This window comes from Thermobia domestica, chromosome 10 (assembly GCF_964235325.1).
Source record: "Thermobia domestica chromosome 10, izTheDome1.hap1.1, whole genome shotgun sequence".
Lineage (NCBI taxonomy): Eukaryota > Metazoa > Arthropoda > Insecta > Zygentoma > Lepismatidae > Thermobia > Thermobia domestica.
Window position 1 is genome coordinate 116,284,275 of NC_137463.1, and position 21,829 is coordinate 116,306,103.

At 32.5% G+C, this 21,829-nt stretch overlaps 1 protein-coding gene across 1 annotated transcript in view; it reads left to right on the forward strand.

The window, feature by feature from the left end:
- LOC145662669 (anoctamin-4) overlaps positions 1–21,829 on the forward strand; it is a 237,085-nt gene that overhangs the window by 204,802 nt on the left and 10,454 nt on the right. Inside the window, exons 13-17 of the mRNA XM_081728471.1 lie at positions 233–376; positions 4,095–4,264; positions 6,966–7,105; positions 11,469–11,674; positions 16,922–17,027. Coding sequence (XP_081584597.1) covers positions 233–376; positions 4,095–4,264; positions 6,966–7,105; positions 11,469–11,674; positions 16,922–17,027 — 766 coding nt within the window. The remainder of the gene's footprint in view (positions 1–232; positions 377–4,094; positions 4,265–6,965; positions 7,106–11,468; positions 11,675–16,921; positions 17,028–21,829) is intronic.

A 21,829-nucleotide genomic window follows, 5' to 3' on the forward strand; every position in this document is an offset into this window, starting at 1 on the left:
CTACTGTGAATATTATAAATAGGGGTAATTAAGAACTATTATTGAAAAAGTAAACAAGAGTTTCTCTAAGAAATTATTATTGGCCTCAGTGTGTATTCTCTCGTTTCTATCTTTTCATAATGTAAATTTCTGTGTTAGAACTTCTACAACTAGGCCTCACATGGATAGTCATTTCTTGTCGTTTTAGTTCTCTTATTGAGATATTACTTCATGAAGTTTCTTTTCTTTACAGCTATACCATAATTTGGCGTTGTGGCTAACGAACTTAGAGAATCCCCGAACACATTCTGAATACGAGGACAGCTTTACTTTTAAAATATTTCTCTTCGAATTTGTTAACTTCTACTCTTCATTGATATACATAGCATTTTTCAAGGTAAGTATTATACTATATAAGCAGAACTTAATTATAAAGTGGTATTGAAATAGTATGATAGTATTAACAAAAGTTTTTCAAGAGCAATAAGAACTCAAATTCAAAGTTAAGCGGAAAAGCAAGACGATTGTAAAAATGAAATAATGAAAAAGAATAATTCAATAATGTGCCCTTAGTATTGTACAAATATTCGTAGAAGAAAATATATAGAAGATTAGTAAATTATTGAATCTTAATCACTATTTATTCCTTTTCAGTATGGAGTGTAAGTCAGAATAAGTTAAATTTTATTTGATATTTATTCACCTTTTAATGTTTTGTAAGTTTTTGGTTCTGCCAAATATATTATTGACAAGTACAGTGTTTAAATTGCTCACTATAAAGCTCTAAATATGTCTAAATAAGAAAGACTGTATTTTATATAAATAAAATAATAACATAATTAAATGTTATAATGATAAATAAATGTTATAACAATTGCTACATTGTATTACAACTGATTTAATTACTACTGGATACTTTCATAACATAATTTTCTGTATATGAATATTCTTGTTATTATGAAGAGTAGTTTTTTTCTCTTTCATTTGTTTCTTCAAAACTCTTACCCAGTACAATTTTAAAGACATTGAAGCAAATTTTCTACTGAGCCTTTCTGAAAAGCAAATAGACAAGCAAATATATTTACTGTTCTTGTTTAAATGTGGATGTATTTAGTTTCATTCTATTATCTAGAATGCAGTCGCTAGTAAACAGTAGACTACTTAGGTCTAGCCAAAAATTATATCTGCTTTATTCTCTTAATGGTTTCTTTTATTTAACTTCCATAATTCCATCACAACGCTGATTACTTCTATTGGTTTATCTTCCATTTACAACATATCTATTATTACTCAGTTTATATTAATACAGTTATCAAATCTTCCTTACAAGTGTATATTCGTTGAAATTCCGTCTATGTTGCATATAAAAGTAACAAATAAGCAAACGAATCACGTGACTAATGAATAACCTAGCATATCTCCTTGTAATACTTTCTACTTAACTACCAGATATTATGGTCAATTTCTTTGTCTCATAATATTACTCTAACAATAATTAAGAAGTAAACAGGTTTATTTATTATTTCTTGTATTATTTAAATTACTGTATTGTTTACCTTTGATTATATTTTATGTACTTTTATTTCACATTATTAAATTATTGTACGTATTTCTATATTATCTTTTATATAAACATGAAATATCTTCATATTATTCCAATACCTATAAATAAACTATTGAAGATTGGTTCCTATACGAACTTGAATCTAAGATTAGTCAGACTTTCAAATGATGGGTGCGAGAGATATTATTCAATGGACATCAAAAACTCTTTTCAATTCTTCAGAACAATTTTCAGATTATTCTTAAAGGAAACTTTTGTAGTGGAGCAATCTTTAAAATTCTCTTAAACAACAACTTCAATATTCCTTATAATTTGCCTAGCTTTGATGTGCTTTGGTCAAACTGATACTCTAGAACCAAAATATAAAAATCCTGTTCAGTAGGGAAAGCTTTATGATTATCAATCCCAAATGGAATAATCTATCCTGAAGTATTTTATGTAATATTTTGGTATAGGAACGTATTAACTCGAAGACATAATATACGTCATCATATGGTGGTACGTTGTCATATGCTATAATATGTATACTTTGAACTTCTGTTTCATTTGTTAAAACTTAATCTACCTACTAAATAAACTGAACAACAACGCTTACTTAATTACCCATTACCAAATCTTCGAAACTGTTGGACACAGAAGCTTGAAATTGTGTACAAGTTTTCTCATCGTCCGCTGGCTGAGCATGAGGTAAAATTTTACACAATGCGAACCATAGGGGAGAAAAGAGAGTTTGAGTTTTTCCCTCGTTCAGCAGATCTATGAAACTGTTAGGTGTGGGAATTCTTGAAAGTGTGAAGATGTTTTCCCTGAACCTTGGCTGTGGATAAGTCAGGATTTTGAAAAATGCGGCCCTAAAGGAAAAGGAGATTGATTTTTCTCATCTTTCATCATATCTTCGAAACCTTTGTTCGCAGGAAATTTAAATTTTGTGCAAAGGTTTTCCTCAGACTCTAGACCACAAGCGAAACAGGATTTTGTGAAATTCATAGCATAAGAGGGTTAAATATTTTCTCATTCTTCATCAGATTTTCCAGACCGTTCATCGTAAAAAGTTGAAGTTTTGTACAAATATTTCTATATCATAGACTATATGTAAGACGAAAGTTTCGAGAAATTCCATCCTGGAAAGTGAATAGGAAGATTAAAGTTTTTATTATTATTATTATTATTTCTTATTTCTTTTGAAATGCTTGGCATACTACCATAAAACTTGTATATACGATATTCATATTTTACACATATAAAATATAAATATCTCATACTTCGAGTTGTGAAATTGGGAAAAGATATTTAGGGGTGACTATTGGGGTAAAATTAATTTTGAGAATTTAAGACTTTTGAAAAAATGAAATGAAATCTTTGAGTTTTACGTCCCACGGTTATGCCGGTTAGGCTAAAGGAGACGGTTAAGACTTTTGAGTAACAATTTCTACTAAAGTAAAAGAATCATCCGATTTCAGATTTGAAGAAGCTATATAACTTCGTCTTAACTTTGACAAAGCCTATTTAGGTGGTACCTCTGAGAAAATGAATTTCAAAGGAATGGGAATGAACCATATCAAATAATTTGTATGAGTAAGCTTGAATTCACTGTTTCAGGATGCGAGAAAATGATTTCACACACACACTCTTTTTATTGTAAAAAGTTATTTAAAGCCGATTATGTGAGAAGTTGATGTAATTCAAGTGAATTGAACTGATGCTAACAACTGCCCTGAAAAAGGAAGCTTTTATCTTTCAAATATTTTTTTTTAACTGGTAAAAGTACGTTTCCCATTCATGACAGTCCATTAAGGTAATGGCTGTATGGAAATAAGGTCACATATATACTGAAGCCTTGGCACATACAAGAACTGACGTAGTCAGCATCATATTCCAATTGCCCTAAACCTCCAAGGTTTCCCAAGGAAACTATTTTACAGAGACTGGATGAACTCTTGAGAAATATTGAAATGAATGTAGAACAAGGTATATCAAACATCTCTCAAGGATTTCATTCTCCCCGCGCGAAGAATGGGCATTTTTTGCTCAACGTATCATCTTGATTCATGTTCAATTTTTGAATTTTTACTTTACTAAAATTTATTTCGAACGTTTTATTTTCCATCAAAATGTTTGATATGTGTAAAATGTTGACCTGATTCGCATTATGGCTGAAAATAGATGAGTTCATTTTGGATTAACCACGACAATCGTAAACCTAGAGCTAATTAACAGACTTTCTTCTTTCACCTTTTTACCTGTATTTTAATTTTAATCTTATTATTTTGACAATGTCCGTCGACAGTGAGTGAAATATAAATAGCATTTCAGTCCCCCTTTTTTTTTCGTTAAAGTAAAGAAGATTATAATTTTATCTGTAGATATTGTTTATAAAATCCAACGTTTTTGTGTTATTATCTGGAAAAATATATTGCTCAATAGAACCAACAGTAAAACTTGACTGTAAAAGATGTATGGGATAGTATTCATGCAGTCATAGATTTGTTATATCTTAGCAAAGTGTGAAGATGTTAATATAGTAATTCAAGCTATATAATAATTTTTGTAGGGACGTTTCTTCATGCATCCGGGCGACAAAGATGCCAGAAGTTCAGAATTTTTGAGACTAAAAGGCGATGTATGTGATCCAGCAGGATGCTTATCTGAATTATGTATTCAATTAGCGATTATCATGGTTGGCAAGCAGTTTTTCAATAATTTTATTGAAATTCTTTATCCGTAAGTATGAAATATATATATACTCTTCTGCTTCACGCTCCAAGAAAAATTCTAGATAGTTTTACTAAGATAAGAAATCTTAATAAGGACATTGAAAAAATCTTCACATTGAAGTCAAGAGTTTAAAGAAATTGAATTTTATTTTAGTCAACTATTGTCCAAAGAAATATAAATTAAATAAGACTGCATAACAGATCATTACATTTTCTCAAAGGAAAAAAGCTAATTCACATTTTACGAAGTAACATTTGCTAATGAACACCATACAATTTGAAAACTGTACATTTTGTATCTACACTATTCTGCAATTTTACTTGTGTGAAGAGTTTATTTTTAACAAGGAATATGACATATTTTTCGAAAAGTTATTTCATAGTTTTCTTGTCTTATAAAACTATATACGTATAAAATACTTAACTTTGGTGAAATTAACCGCGATTAAAGAATACATAGACTCAAGATATTGACTATAATTAAAGGAGTAAAAATAATATTAGTTCAGCACTTTTTATTTGTCCTTTAAAAACAAATATTTGGTCTAGGAATTAATTCGTGAGGGTGGACAAGAGATGGCGCAACGAACGGAGCGTCCCACAGTTCCGTGTATCCACACATGTGTTGCAAACCCCTGTCATCGCGTATCGTTCGTAGTATAGGGCAGTGGATTAAAGCGTCAACAACACCAGTTTGTAGTTAAGTGAACATGGCGCAATTTGTGCCTGATAAAGTGTTTTTGCGGGGTGTCCTGCTGCATTACTTTAACATGCAGAAAAGTGCGACTGAAAGTCATCGTATTTTGGTGGAAGTGTATGGTGACCATGCTCTAGCTGAGCGAACGTGTCAGAAGTGGTTTGCACGGTTTAGAAGTGGTGATTTCGGCTTGGCAGACCAAGAGCGAGCTGGACAGCCAAAAAAATTTCAAGACGAAGAATTGACAGCATTGCTCGAGCAGGATTCGTGTCAAACGCAGGAACAACTTGCAGCAGCATTAGGCGTTGATCAAACAACAGTCTCCAAACGCTTGAAAGCCATGGGAATGATTCAAAAGATGTCACATTGGGTTCCACATGAATTGAAAGACAGAGACGTTGAAAGACGAAAAACCATTTGCGAATTGCTGCTTCAACGACAGAGCAGAAAGGGGTTTCTGCATCGAATTATTACGGGTGATGAGAAGTGGATCCATTACGAGAACCCTAAACGAAAAAAGGCCTGGGTGAAACCAGGTGAACCAGGTCCATCACAACCAAAACGAGATATTCACTGTGCAAAGGTTATGCTGTGCATATGGTGGGATATGAAAGGTGTGGTGTACTATGAGCTGCTGCAACCGGGTGAAACTATGAATGGAGAACGTTATCGACGACAATTAATGCGTTTGAAGCAAGCTCTGGCCAGAACACGACCAGAATGGGAGAACAGACATGATAAACTTATTGTTCAACATGATAACGCTCGCCCACATGTCGCAAAACCGGTCAAAACCTATTTAGAAAATGTCGGATGGGAAGTTTTACCCCACCCGCCGTATTCACCAGACGTTGCTCCTTCGGACTACTACTTGTTCGATTGCATGAACAACGATTTGATTGGACAGCGGTTTACTTCTTCAGAAGATATCGAAACATGGGTCTCTGACTGGATCGTTTCCAAGGATGAGGACTTCTTTCGCCACGGAATCCGTACATTGCCTGACAGATGGGCGAAAGTGGTGGCTAGCGATGGACAATATTTTTCTTAAGGTATTTATGTATTTTGTGTTTGTACTACAGCTTCAATGTGTGCGTACCAACCGCACGAATTAATTCCTAGACCAAATACAAAGATTTCGTATTTAGTATGCTCGAAATCACTTCTCCGTACCTTTACAACCTGCTGTTTAAAATTATTTTAAAAAAAGGATTCAGGTGCTGCTTTCATAAAACAAAATGTATATATTAAGCCATTTTAACAAAATAAAAATTAAAATATAAATTTTTAATACTTTTTTAATGATTATTTTCCTTTCAATGTACGCATATATACAAATTATTTTCAAACTGAAGATCTTACAGTTTTGTACCTTTTACTATTCTATCAGATGTTAGTTGCTTACGAATATTTGATTAAGTATCTGTAAAGCATATGTACTTAACATTTCAAAAGACTTTAATCTTTAGATTATTCTTTAATATTTTTGATTGTTTTGTTTTTATTCATGTTTTGTATTTAATAAATTTCATTGTAATGTAAGATAAGATAAAGCAAAGGAATAGTTGTTAACAGTTGATTCAAGAAAGGAATTTGAGAACTCATATTAAAAGATTTCAACCTTATCATCTCATAAAGGTCCTTACTTTGGAACATCAATGGGATGTTAAAAAGTATTACAGTTATATTTAATGTAGTATTTGTTATTTTTATAGTTATGCTTTATTAAAGTTTTAAATTTAGGTTTTAGCTCTTGCTTGCAAAAATGTAACCTAAAATCCATAATTTTAAAAAAAATCTCGATACTAACATACAACTTAGTTACATTTTGCATGTCTGCATAAGGCTATGTATAAAGAATTTTTAATTCGTAACCAAGGTAAATATTTTTGAATATACATGTAGATTTTTTAGATGGTATAGAAAAAAAATATTGTGAATCACATGTTGACGAATAATTGATTTTCAAATTTCATTACTATATGATGTATTCGTTCTTTTCTCAAAACAGAAAAATTATGAATTGGTGGAGTATGAGAAGCCATAGATCAAAAGCCAAAGATTTAAATCGATGTTACACCAGATGGGAAGAAGATTATCAACTTCAAGATGCAGGACGTCTTGGGTTATTCGATGAATATCTCGAAATGGGTAAGCCAAGTTGCTGTCATATGTAATATAGTCTTCTTTTTTTATCTGAAATTGCAAAATAGATATATATATATATTTCATTTAATTGGCGACCTGAACAGGCGAACGAAGAACAGAAAAAATATTAGTATTGTTTATTCATTTATAGAATGGATTAGGTTTAACTATTACGTTTTTAGAAAGAAAAATTAAAAATAAACAGAAATAACTAGTAGTAGTCTGAAATGTTTGCAGTTATATTACATTTAAATTTTGATTGGTAAAGTCGTTTTCAATTAAACATAATTTTCTTTACTTTATGTAAAGAAAGACTTTTTAAAATATAATTGTTAGAATGGTAATAAAAAATTTGAGAAAAAATTGTGAAGACCGAGAAAAGTTTTAAAAAGATGAAAGAAAATTAATTGAACAATTAATTGCGAAAAGGCCATATGTCCATCCCCACCACAGTTTAATTTAGTGTAAATTCGAGACGTACATGAAGAAACGCGCATCCCCTGTGAAAAGACCAATTGCTTTGCCTGGTCACGTTATGTTACTTATCTTACGCTATTGCCTCAATATCATCGATGCCATTGTACACGTCGAGTATGCAATCCAATTTTTTCTTTCTCCTCAACAATTACTTTTGTGGATATATGGCCTTTCCGAAATGACTGATTCAATTGGAATGAAAGAAAATGTATTAAAGCTAAAGGAGAGAAGGGAAGGAACTAGAGCAGGTGAAGTTTTAGGAAGATAGATAATATATTAATGAACAATGGCGAATCTACCATGATGCAAAACTCTGTAATGCGGCCTTGTAAGACACAACAAGAACTTATATGTAAACGAAACGAACAGTCCAAAACCAGTGATAGGGAACCGCATTTCAGAATTAATGCATTCATTAAATTGTCTGAACCTTTATATCAGGTCGATGAAAAAATGTCTGCGCGTGATATATCTTTCAGATTTTCATTTTCTACTTCCGAAGTGGCACGGTAGCTCAGTGATAGAGTATTCACCTCTGGTGCATATTGTCTGTGGTTCGACCACAGCTGGCGCCAAGTGAGCTTTCTGGTGGATAAATTCCATGTGCGAGGGTTTTTCGGGGTTCTCCCGTTTCCTCCCACTTTCTTCATTTCACCATTTCATTTATTCTTATCATCACCGTATCTTTTAGCCTACTCGGTATAACCGTGTGGCCAGTGGTGTGGCGTGGCACTTTGACGATTGTTATCGTTGTTCATAATACGAATATTTAACCTATCGATTTCCACACTGCTACGTTATGAAATTACCTTAACGCAAGCAGGTTCAATATGTATTTTTTAAAATAATAATAATAAAATGTGGTAAAGTTCCGAAAACTATACTGTATACTACACTACACTACACTAAGTTCTAAAGACAATAAATCAAAAAATTTACTTACAGTGGTATTCTCGGCTACTTGTACTGTAGTTTAATTAGGCTATTCTTCTTCATGAACAGATCTATTATGCCGTCATAAAATTCTGACTTCTGTTCCGTTTCTGTTTCCATAGTAATTCTTTCTCTATTGACAAGGAGAGATAGTCCAATCATTCTACTCTGCCCTTGCTTGTTTCGTTTGTATGTTTGGATACGCCGAAGGGTTGAAAAAGAAAGCTCTGTAGAACCGTTTGTCGCAGGAATTGTTAGTACCAAAGCGCACAATTTTGTCACTTCCGATAAAGTCTGAACAAGTTCAACCAATCGCAATTTCACATTCAACTCGTAAACAGCTTTGTTGCTGAATTCGGGTGAGCAATATATGTAAACAAACACATTTTTCAAACTCACAATATTGAAAAAAATGTCCATAGTTACTGAGTAGAACTTGAAATGCTTTGTTGGAAAGGATCTCTTGATAAACTGCATAGTTTTCACATTCAAGCAATGGAAGAAACTCTAGTTTCTCAATATCAGAAAATTTATTACTTATTTGTTCTTTCAGTGTATCAACAATTTAAAATATAGTCATCAGCAGCTTGTTTTTGTTTTTGTTTGTTTTTAAACCCCACTTAATTTATTCTTGGCCTCTTTGAGCAGTGTGCCTCTTCAGGTTCTTCAATGCTTTTCATTTTCAACCAAATATCATCGAGACTGTCTCTCAATGATCTTAGATTTTCTTCAAAGTGATTTATTTTCTTTCTTCATAAACCTACATCATGAATTTTCTTTTGTAAAATTTTGATCAAGATTTGTAATCTTGATAATTCAAAGAAAGCAGTTGAAGAGGAAACTGAAGTTAAAACGTTGAAGGTTTTGATAGTACCGTGCTGCACAAACTCAGGTTTCAGAATCTTTTCTACGGGTTTTCCATCATGAATTTAACGAATCCTAACAGTTCATCTTTAAAGTTATACAGCACATCAGTTATTCTCAGGGGGACGTACGGTGACATAACAAATTATCCAAGCAGCAGTATAATCAAGTTTTCTTCCGTTTTCACTTTTTATATTTGATACAGGATCGTCATTTAGGGAGGACAGACGAGGCAATTGACTCTCTGAGATTGAGAATCACATGCTTGTTAATAAATTGTACACTAATAAAAAACACGAAACTTTTAATTCAAGAGACATGTTGTTTTCCCCTGATAAAATACGAAATGACCCTACTTATAATAGGTTATTGTCAACTAAAAAAAGTACTTTGGAACCAATACTTTATCTAAATATTAACAAATCAGGAGGAAAGAATTACTTCAAACAACTTAGTTATAATATTGGTTTCTTATTTTCCAATGAAACTGATGCTAATGAAACTGATGAAATCAAAAATAAGTGTTTAGAAAAGGACATGATTCACAAGAATATTGACTCTAAAATATTTTTTCACTTCTAGTCTTTCAGAACTTATTACATTCGTTCCTTTGTTAAAATTGTTCATTTCTGTGAATTCACTGAAAGATCCCTTTTCAAGTTTAAATTAATACAGATTATGTTCGGAATACAGCGAACCAAGAAAGATGGCTCGCTGTGAGATAGTTATGCTTATACAGTAATATGCTTTGAACAGGTTTAATCAAATGACTGTAAGATTGTAAATAACGACTTAGTGCACGTGGCTTCAATGATACAAATAACCTACAATCGCCTTAATACATTAGCAGCTTATTTTTCCTTATACGAACTTCTCCACTAGGAATAATGAAAGTGTATGTAATCGTGAAAGTGATTCCCAAATAGTCTATTAGTATATAAAAAGAGTAAAAAACGCATGTCTGGGTTGCGACTCAAACCTGGTCTCCGCTTACCTTGCCAATACGTTAATCACTAGACTAACCAGTTCGTTCCAGAATAGGCACATTATCACTCTTGAGGCCAGTGCTCAGCAGTCGTGCATTTCTTTACTCTTTATATATACGTTATATTGTTGAATTTGCACCTATAGAGAAACGGTTGTGGTATAAAATCGGTTATTTTCTCTATTTATTATGTAAAACAGCATATTAGTAATCGCTGTTTCTCTGTCACTGAAAAAGTAAGAGAATACAGACCTGAACCAATTGCTTTTTATTGTTGTTCGTAAATTTTTTCTTCTTATAGAATGATTTTCTAATGGAAAGATAAATTCCACTATATACAGGGGGTCTTAAAAGTCCCCTGACATAGGGTAACTCTGTTATTATCAGAGTTACAATAAAATGTAAGAAGGGAAACCGTCTCCAAATATGATGTTTTCAATCTAAAGTGAAGATTTTTTTTTAATTCGGACGAGCCGTTTGGGCTGTACACTCTTTATGCGCTCAATGTTAAATGAAAATGAAACGTTGCCTTTTACCTGGATCCACAACATAAATGAATAAAGTTACTGTCTGTTATGCTAACGTGTCGATGGCCAACCCCCATTTCAAACATCCCCCATTCACCATACTCTTACAAAGTTCGTCTACCTCCTGTCCCGTCCTTCTCTCCCCCAGCCCTAGGTAATTGGCAACGTGCATTTTCATTTAACATTGGGCACTTAAAGTCAACAGTTTTAGGATAAGAGAAAACGATTTAGCAACATTTCAACTTTAGGAAAGGTTGTGTAGGAACGACTGTGGAAAAAAAAAATCATTTCGGAAGCCTTACGATTTTGCCTGGTGATCATAATCAAAAACAACTAATTTACCGTTTGTGGAAGTGGCCAAAGAGTTTAGCAAGGTCTCAACATCGGGAAAACTCACTTAGAAGGAGGGGGAATGCCTGACGATTTCACCCAACATTCGTCACGAAAGAGCATGAACATACTGTCTTTTTTGTCCAAGAAATTGAAGCTTTATATATGTTTTGTATCATGATTCTCCTTATTCACAGTAGTTCTTATATATCATCACCAGGATCTAATATAAACGTTTTATATTTCATAGTGTTGCAATATGGTTTCGTCACGTTGTTTGTGGCTGCGTTTCCCTTGGCTCCGCTGTTTGCTCTTTTGAACAACATAGCCGAAATACGACTGGATGCCTATAAAATGGTAACTCAAGCACGAAGACCATTAGCGGAGAGAGTGGAAAATATAGGTGCTTGGTATGGAATTCTTCAGGGTGTTACTTATACTGCCGTAGTCTCAAACGTAAGCTCTGAAGATAAACATAATTTTCTTTTCTCATTTAGTATAGATTTAGCAAATTAAATTACATGTACAAATCCTCCATCTTTTGCTGTAACCTTTTTATTTTCTTATTTTTTTTTAAAAAAACTGTATATTTAATAGGAATAAAGGTCAGTAAAATATCATCAAATCACCAGGAAAAGCTCTATAATATAGTCACAAATCACGTGCCTTCTTGATTTATTCGAGGATTTTTTTTTAAAATAAAAAATTATGGAAATGTATTCCTGAATACGAGTGAGGAACGATCGAACAAAAAATTTAGTTAATTTAATCTATCTTTCTGTCGTTTGGGGTCTGCCTCACTAAACAGTAAATCTACGTTTCGACACTGAAAATGAATAATCGAATGAGTTACCTATTTGCTTTAGAAATGATCAAAATCGAATGAATACTTGAATTTCAATGTATCATGAAAATGTTATCGTGTTCTTTATTTTACTTGTTAATGAATATTATTGTAAAAATCTGTCCCATATAGGTTGTAGGTAGAGCGAGGTAATAAAATGAGTGTCCGAAATAGACTCCCACTACAGGCTTTTATTATAAATTTCACTAAATAACAGTATTTACAGAAATACTACAAATTTATTCTCTTCTAAATTTGTTATGTTAGAAATAGGTAGTCCTTGACCGTGAAGTTGTGGATAGGATCTCCACAAAGCCCCGTGGCAGGATAGGCAGAGTGGCGAAGGAGTCCCCAAAGCTCCATGGCAAGCAATGAGGAGATTAGTAGTCACAGAGCCCCGTAACAGGCTAAGCAACTGGGTGTGGGATTCCCAACAAAGCCCCGAAGCAGGCTAAGCCAGGAGAAAGGAAAAGTCAAGAGTCCCGTAGCAGACTAGAGGCTTAGGGTTAGGTTACTCTTACTGTTCCGTGGCAAACAGTAGGAGAGACACCAGAGAACTGGTACTGGTCCGCTGGTCGCTGCCGAATTTATAGGACTCCAAGCGACGGTGGCGCTGCTGTTCCGATGTCGTCGTCTGCTTCGTAGGAGGCTCCAGAGATCCGTCGTACGCTGGTGGTAGTTAATCCACGTGGTGCGTAGTATCCTAACGTAAAATAATGTGGTGGTGTTTATAAACACAAGCGTAAAGTGTTGTTTGTACACAATACCACGTAGGATATTACATTATAAATATACGAGAAATTAAACTAGTTGACCTTTCATTATTAATTAGTTTGTCGAATCCGTTTCAAATATTATACTGTTCAGTGTATACTCTCCTTAAATTTACGTTCACCTCTGGTGCTTGGGGTCCCGGGTTCGATCCCAGCCCCCGCCAAGTGAACTTTGTGGTGGACAAACACTGTGCTCGTGGGTTTTCTCGGGGTTCTCCCGTTTCCTCCCACTTTCTTCATTCCACCATTTCACTCTTCTCTCATTATCACCGTCTCCTTTAGCCTAACCGGCATAACCGTGGGACGTAAAACTCAAAGATTTCATTTCATTTCATTTTTTTCTCCTTAAATTTACGTAAGTTCGAGCGTATATGGGGTGAGTATACGTCATATGTTTAAAAAGGTTCGATCATATACTTACCAAAAATTTTAGCAATATATCACTGTATTAACCAAATGATTTCTGTGGAATCGTTGAGAAATTAAAATTGAAGAAAGAGTTTGAGCAGTCTTGATGACATCAATTGTTCTCCACTCCCTGAACAGCGTAAAATCTTTGCGATGAGTAAAATTCTTAATGTTAAGTTTAATAACTCCGTATACAAATCGTTGGAAACTCCAAAGGTAGGAAAGGGTGGGAAAGCAAAGCTGCCACTGTACATCACTGTAAGTATTGTCACCATTGGTAGGTTTTTTGTCGCAAATTAAGATTTCGTACATCACACTCTTCAGTTAGCCTCTTTATTTTAACACTACAATTACCCGTTTCAATACATTTCTCAATTTTAGTATTTTTTCTTTGTATTTTTTTTTCCTCTCATCATACCTTCTATTACATCTTTCAAGAAAGAGGTTCTTTTTAGGTAATGTCACCAGACGTTTTCTTCAGTTACTTTTCTCTTTTTTTTAAAAAAAAAAAAATATACTCAATATTGTTATTTCCTTCCACTGTTCTTAGTACTTGCTCATTAGTTTTCCGTTCTATCCAGTTTTTTTTTTTTTTTTTTTTTTCTATACACTCACATTTCAGAGAGCTCTAGTTGCTTTTCGCCGCTTTTGCACAGTGTCTATATTTCTGTCGCACAGATTAAAATTCTACACATGAAACACTAAGTTGAACTTGTCCTTAAGAGGTCTAATCACTACGAAATTAAAATACAGCTAATTTTACGGTAATTATGTGATATCTTCAAATAGATAAATGATAATCGAAATGTGGAACAAGAGCGCGCTAGACAATATTATTTTGCATGAGGTACCGTTATCACGAGTCACCTAGTAGCTTTCCGTTTGTAGCCATTTGGAAACGCGAAAATATATGCCAACTTTTCTAAATGGCTCGAAATCGAAAGCAGATAAGTGAGTCATGAAAACGGTATCTCATGTAAAATAATGTTCTCTAGGGAGCTCCTGTTCCACTTTTCAATTATTGTTTATCTATTTGAAGATATCACAAATTACTGTAAAATTAGCGGTATTTTAATTTCGCTGTGATGGAGCCTCTTAACTCTGTTTAAAGTCTTTAAAAAAATTAGATTTCTTCTTACTAAATAATCCTTGTTTCAACATTCCTATTTTTGCTTTAATTTCATTCCCATTCCATGTCTTTACTTACAATACTACCTAAGCACCTAAAATTAATCACCAGGTCTACTTCTACATTTCCTGATAATAGATAAAAGATAAAAGAAGTTCTACATTTACATTTGGTAAAGAGCGCTTGGTTCTAATCAGCACTGTCTTCTTAACCTTTAGTTTTATCCTATATCCTTTACAGCTTTTCCTCGAATTTCCTAATTCATGTTAATTCCCTATTCAGATTCTGCAGCAAGAGCCATACATCATCTCCAGAACATATACACCTAATCTTTCTACCTTTTTACCGAAAAAACTTCAGGAATCTCTTGTTCCTCTCCAATGTCATATCTTAAAACAATTCATTTTTTCCTACCTCTTCCCCCAATACTGATTGGACTGAATTGGTATATTATAAAACCTGATTTTCTTTCTGTACCTTATTTCGTTTATTGTAAACTCTTTATATTATTCTCACTTTATTTTCCTCTTCAACAATTAGACTACGCAATCTACCCTTATTTTTATACAAATTTTTAGTGTACTATTTCCAATATATAATTAAATTGAATGAAGAATATGTTATATCGTTATGTTAATATGTTTAATGTCATCGGTGAATCATTATTATTCTTTTTAGATCATCATTTGAATTAAATCTCTAATTATTTTTCTCGATATTTATTTAAGTTTCTGGATTATTTTTATTTTAATTTTTATTGTATTTTATTTATTGATTTTTTGGTAATTTCGTATTAATAAAATGCTACCTCATAAAATGCACCAATTATAAATATTAAAAATTCATTTGTACAATAATTTTTCTTTATCTATCTCTATATCTATCTATCTATCTATCTATCTATATATATATATATATATATATATATATATATATATATATGTGTTAATTGACAGCAATGTCAAAATTCGACAATCAGTTATCTCGAGAAAATTTATTAACATTTTGTTCTCAGTAAGATATAGTATATCTTTTTGAATCATAAAAAGAAGGGAAGAAATATAAAATACTGAAGTCTTAGGTTCTGAAGGATACATTTTGCATTCAGGAATGATACTCAAATTTTTGATGAGTGAATGTTTTGAAGAGTGCAGCATATCTTACATAGAGAAGCACAAAACCAAATTGCATCTTTAAAGAACCTTTAATATAAACGTGGAACATTTCAACCTCATCAGTGGATCTCTTTCTCAACTCAGACATGTTATGGGCATGGCTATTGGTGATCGTACAGCCATATTATGAATGTCTGCTTAAGAATTTAGTAGCATTGCACAGCGACCCGTGCTCATACATACATTTCAACGTTATGGAGTCGAGGCATTTTTCAAAGTGCTCATTGTTGCGGTTGCTTTTAACTGCATACCATAGGTATTTGTAGCTAGAATAGTGCCGACCACGTCGCACATGATGGTCGAACAGTATCATATCTTCTTCTCGAACGAATTCTTTTCGTGTCTGTGACATCATGATGAGTCACGGATGAGAATTCTTGGCAGAGATAGACTGAATGAGGCATGTGTCCTGCATTTCCAATCGCCATACGGATTTCCGTTCCATTTCTGAATGAGGCAGTTTTCCAACAGAAGAATGCGCAATCGCGTGTGACACGCAACGTTCAACTATTCCTGGAAAAATGCTATGTTCCACTGATTCCTTTGTCCGTACGTTCAGCTCATCAGTCGCTTATTGAATATGTCTGATCCATCATCGCATAATGACTGGCACATCAAACACCCACAGTTACATCAAATTTGTGTAAATGTGTCGAAAATGTATATTCGAGAAGAATATTCAACATCTATCCTTCTTTATGCTTCCATATATAGCAACAGCTATTGACGTCTACAGTGGCTCCACGCGATACTGACGCGATTTTTTGCTCGGTTCTCGAGGTACCATATAAGCGTAATTATTTCACTATAATGGCCCTTTTCCAAATTTGGAGTTGTAAGTTCTCCTTAATATTAGAATTTTAATAGCCAGTAGTGTAACAAATTTTCAATTTTATTAGAGAAGCGCCTAGATATTGATTTAGAAACCTATTTCTTAACAATTTAATGTTTGCGAAGGTCGTAATGCTTATTCCAATTTTTTAAAAAAAGCATTTAAACATATACTTTAAAACTCAATATAATGAGTTTTCCATGCAAGTATTGGAAGTATTCTAGAACATTTACTGATTTATATTTGGGCCTATGATTTATGTTCAAATCTTGTTATTACACCTATTATAATTTATTATTATTATTATATTATTATTATTATTATTTTGTAGTAGTAGTAGTATATTGGTATTAACAGTTGAATTATTCTGTAAGCACGATAAGTAAAGAATACACAATAAATTATATAAGTATGTTGATTTTCATTAAAAGAGTTCATTGTTAATTAAAATAATATGTTTCTATGAGGGTAGTTTGTACGATTATATCAAGAACTAAATACAGCTAAAATTACTAGTGCCTAAATATTCTTTTTAATTTCAGGCTTTCGTAATTGCTTACACAAGTGACTTCATACCAAGAATGGTGTACAAATTTGTTTATTCGGAAAACGACAACCTTGTAGGATATATAGAAGCTTCATTATCTGGTAAGATATTTCATAGAAACATTTAATGTATGTGGATATGAATTCAGTAATTCTAATACAAAATTGGGAAAAGTATTCCGTTATAACTGTTTACTTGATTTTGATCGTACCTAAAGTAAATCAAACTTTTCCATAATTTTTCACAATAATGATGTTGCTTATATGAACATATATACTTTTTAACATTCTTTGCTTGTTTCACTGCATCTTCAACAGAAGAGAATAATTACAAAGTGCATGTACACACTAATGTTTGAAATACTTGTATCCATATATCTATAAATACGATACGCTTATCGTAAATACCTTCGTAAATAAATAAAATAAACTTTGATTTTCTGTTTTGATATATTTCCCATTCAAGAGTAAATACACACAAAATATTTTATAATGACTGATTTTCAGGTTGACTTTTACCCAGGGTGTTAAATCGAAGTCAAACTGGGGAGAGAGTAGCGAATAGAAAGGAAAAGAAAAGAAAACACTCTTAGCATTGTAATGTTTTGACATAGAGAGTTCACATATTTGAACGCCCATAATTATTACATTTATGTAAGATTAGAGATACCGTTAAGCACTAGTTTCCCCATTAATTACATATGAAATGCATGTTAATTATGTACAGAGCCGGCTCTACTATATGTGCAACACGTGTATTTGCACGGAGCCGCAAAATCTATCATAACTATATTATTTAAAATAAACATTTCTTATTCGAAACAGACTTTATGATGATGCTAGTTAAATTCACTAAGCTGACCTATTTGAATACTATATTCATAAATCATGTTTAGGTCGCATTAATTTAAGGTCACATGGGCAGTGTTAAAACAAATGGTCAAACAAATCCCTGTTCCATTTAGATAATAATTATAGTTTTGATACGAAAACTAGTCTTGTCTTTGTCACAAACCATTTCCTTCTCATTGAAGGTGGGAAAAAGGGTTTTCTTAATAGGTGTAGAAATGAAATGAATAATTAAATATAAAATAGCTAGTTGTACTGGAATTGCGAACTAATATATTGAGATTGAAGCTCGATATTGGATTCTATAAAAAGGATTACTATCTTTCGTCTGCAGGCATTTGCTTTATCTTTCACTAACATAATAAATTATTATTATTATTATTATTATTATTATTATTATTATTATTATTATTATTATTATTATTATTATTATTATTTAAAAAAGTGGGTAGCACACTTAAAATTGTGGCTTGCAAGATTTGTTCCCTCTGGACAAAGGAGGGAAGCAGCAAATTATGCCATTGCACGGGGCAGCAAATTGCCTAGGGTCGGCCTTGATTATGTATGAATTACTGTAATTAATTTGCAGACTTCTATTAATAGTGTCATTTTTTCACCCTCCGTAATTATTAGTGGGAGAAATTTTCTCCCAAAACTTGGAAGTATGAGGGAATTTACCATGCTCCTCAGGATTTTCCACTTTGTTTCTACCTATTTTTATCTACTTCCGTGTCCATTTGTTTAATATTTTAGGGGTAAAATTATAAAAGGAGACAGGTTTAAACTAATTTGAAATTTGATCGTCATATTTATCATACTATTAGATTATTTTCACTAAGTTTAACACCACGTGTCACTCTTTTAAATAAGAAACACAAAAGTAATTTCAGTATTTTTTTTAAGTAATTAATAATTTTTTTATTGTGCAAGTACATTAATATATATCATTCTTTTTCTTCTTTTAACATAATTTTACATATTGTTGGTTGATATATTTATAATATTAGTTACTAACAATTAAGTAGAATAAACAAATAAGTAGCATAGAAACAATTACAAAAAATTCGAGATTACATCTGCGATATTGAATTTCGTCCTACATTGACTTATAAAATTGATTATTCAGAGTTTAAAAGTATTACTGAAAAATGAATTTCAGTATTATGGGCTCAATATTATTATTTTCAAACATATACCTAAAACTCTAGACCATAACATGTCTAAGGCTTTCGATAACACATTACTTATAGCAATCAGATATTGATCACATAGTTGATTTGTAAGCAGGCAATGTACTTTTTGTTCTAAATATTGACAATGTATCCTGCTTAATTTTACAATTGAAAGAATGCTTACAAAGACTTGAAGAAAACTGTCAATTTGATAAAGAAAAAAATATTATTATTATTATTATTATTATTATTATTATTATTATTATTATTATTATTATTATTATTATTATTATTATTATTATTATTATTATTATTATTATTATTATTATTATTATATAATAATAATAACTTTCCATTTAAAAAATATCTGAAATAATCCATCCTTTGCAAAAATGTTGCTGGAATAAAGTTATTATAATATACTTTCTAAAGAATTGAAAATATTTTAAGACGAAAATACGAGATAATAAATATATTTCTGAAACTAATCAGGATACAACGAAAGACGTATGGATCCATTTCTTTATATCGTATGGGTATATGATGCGTAAGAAAATGTAAATAATGTTAATATAAAAGGAAAGTAGATACAAAATCTAATTGAAATGTATAGCTGACATCAATTCAGTATAATAAGTATGCTTTCCATATGCTTTTGAAACAAATCTGGGAACAGCGTCTTCGAAGAAACTTCAATGAGGAAAAACGAGATAGTTAATGAAAAGTAAAACAAACCTACGTCTACCAGGATACAGAAAATATATTTATAGCAGTAGACCAATCACTTTTCTTTTTTTAATCCTCCCTAGCTTCATCGCAATAGCACTAGTTTTCCTTGTGCTATTTACACGATAATAGAGATAAAGTGTACATTACCTTAATTTAATACGACCATTTGTCCACTAATATCGAATTCCTACTATGAGTGTTAAGCTGGGAAGCTTATCTGTGAGGAGAGTTACAAAAGCTAAAGAATATTAGCCTTTCAGCAGTCGCACGTACTTCTGTCAAACAAGTACTCGTGAGCTGTATTCTTGTTACAACACAGAAATAATTATGCGTTTTACAAGGTCTGAATTTGTGTGCATGTAGTCCGGGATCATAAGTTTATACTAAAAACTTTGCAGACCTGTAGCTGCTCCCAAAGGCGTGAAAAAAAAATCGTAAAGTTGGGGAATTATGCCACTTTAGCACATTTCACTGTCCAATATCTCCAATGAGCCTGGATACAAAAATTTGAAATTTTGGAAATACTTACTCCTTTAGTATACCAAACACACAACAAAGCGCGTTTTGTGTTTTTGAGCGGAAGGGGGTCAAAATATTAAGGAATGATGTAATACTCTAGGAGGTGTTTTGTTCACAAAGTCAACTGTAAATTCATTGTTATGACGTAAAATAAAGTAGGATGAATGGTTAATCCAGTCAAGGTTCTCAAGCTCAGTTCTTTCCTCTAGTTGTGACTCACTATTATCACACCCACAGCAGCACTAGCGAAGAATGCCGCTATCAGCAGAAGACGAGAAAAGTCAAAATGTACACTTGGCAAAAAGTCCGTACGTACTCTTTGCTCTTGCTGTTTGCTATATCAATGATATTTAATCATGTTTATTTTTAACTGTCAAGTCATACAGGAGACTGATGTCCTTTAGTTTGATCTACAGTATTTACAGTGAATGAGTGTTCACTGACTGTGGAATTTATATCAAACGAAAGGACAACAATCTCCTGCATCACTTGACAGTTAAAACAAAAATAAACATGATTAAATATCATTGATACAGCAAACAGCAAGAGCAATGAGTACTTACGGACTTTTTGTCAAGTGTACATTTTGACTTTTCTCGCCTTCTGCTGATAGCGGCATTCTTCACTAGTGCTGCTGTGGGTGTGATAAGACAGTGAGTCACAACTAGAGGCAAGAAATGAGCTTAAGAACCTTGACTGGATTAACCATTCATCCTACTTTATTTTACGTCATAACAATGAATTTACAGTTGAATTTGTGAACAAAATACCTCCTAGAGTATAACATTATTCCTTAATATTTTGACCCCCTTCCGCTCAAAAACACAAAACGCGCTTTGTTGTGTGTTATGGTATACTAAAGGAGTAATTATTCCCAAAATTTCAGATTTTTTCATCCACGCCCATTGGAGATATTGGACAGTGAAATGTGCCAAATTGGCATAATTCCCCAACTTTACGATTTTTTTTCACGCCTTTGGGAGCAGCTACAGGTCTGCAAATTTTTTAGTATAAACTTATGATCCCGGACTACATGCACACAAATTCAGACCTCTACGTCAGTTGCTTTCTCTTCCCAAACATGTCTTCAATGTCCAAAAAGGTTGCTACAATAGGCTTGAAGCTGAGTAACCTAAATAGATATTTTGTCTCCACTTTATCACGTTTGACCCTTTTAAGTGGTTTTAAGCAAAAATGTTGAGAGATCAAAATTTTAGCTCTGCACAAGTTGGAGACGTCCAACAATTTTCAATTTGGTAGGATAAATAGATGCTGAGATATTCAAAACAACGTAAACGCTTAAAATCGAGAAAACGCAAAATGGCGGCAGTCGCTGCGTCGCCATGCGATGTTGAAAAAAATAATTAATTGTGGTTTTGAAGTACTCTTATATAGGATAAACATTCATGAAAAAAATAGATTTTTTGGAGATGTTCGAGCGGCAATTTTCCGTTTTTCTCGATCACTTAGCATGGATTGACCCTATAGTTAACATCTAATGGTTACTTGTTTTTCAGAATAACATACACTTTACTGTAGAGATTCAGAAAAAAAAACAAAAAAAAAACACTAAAACCGAAATACAATGAAATGTTCAGAATATGCTAACACGCTCAGAAATTGTAACAATCGTAT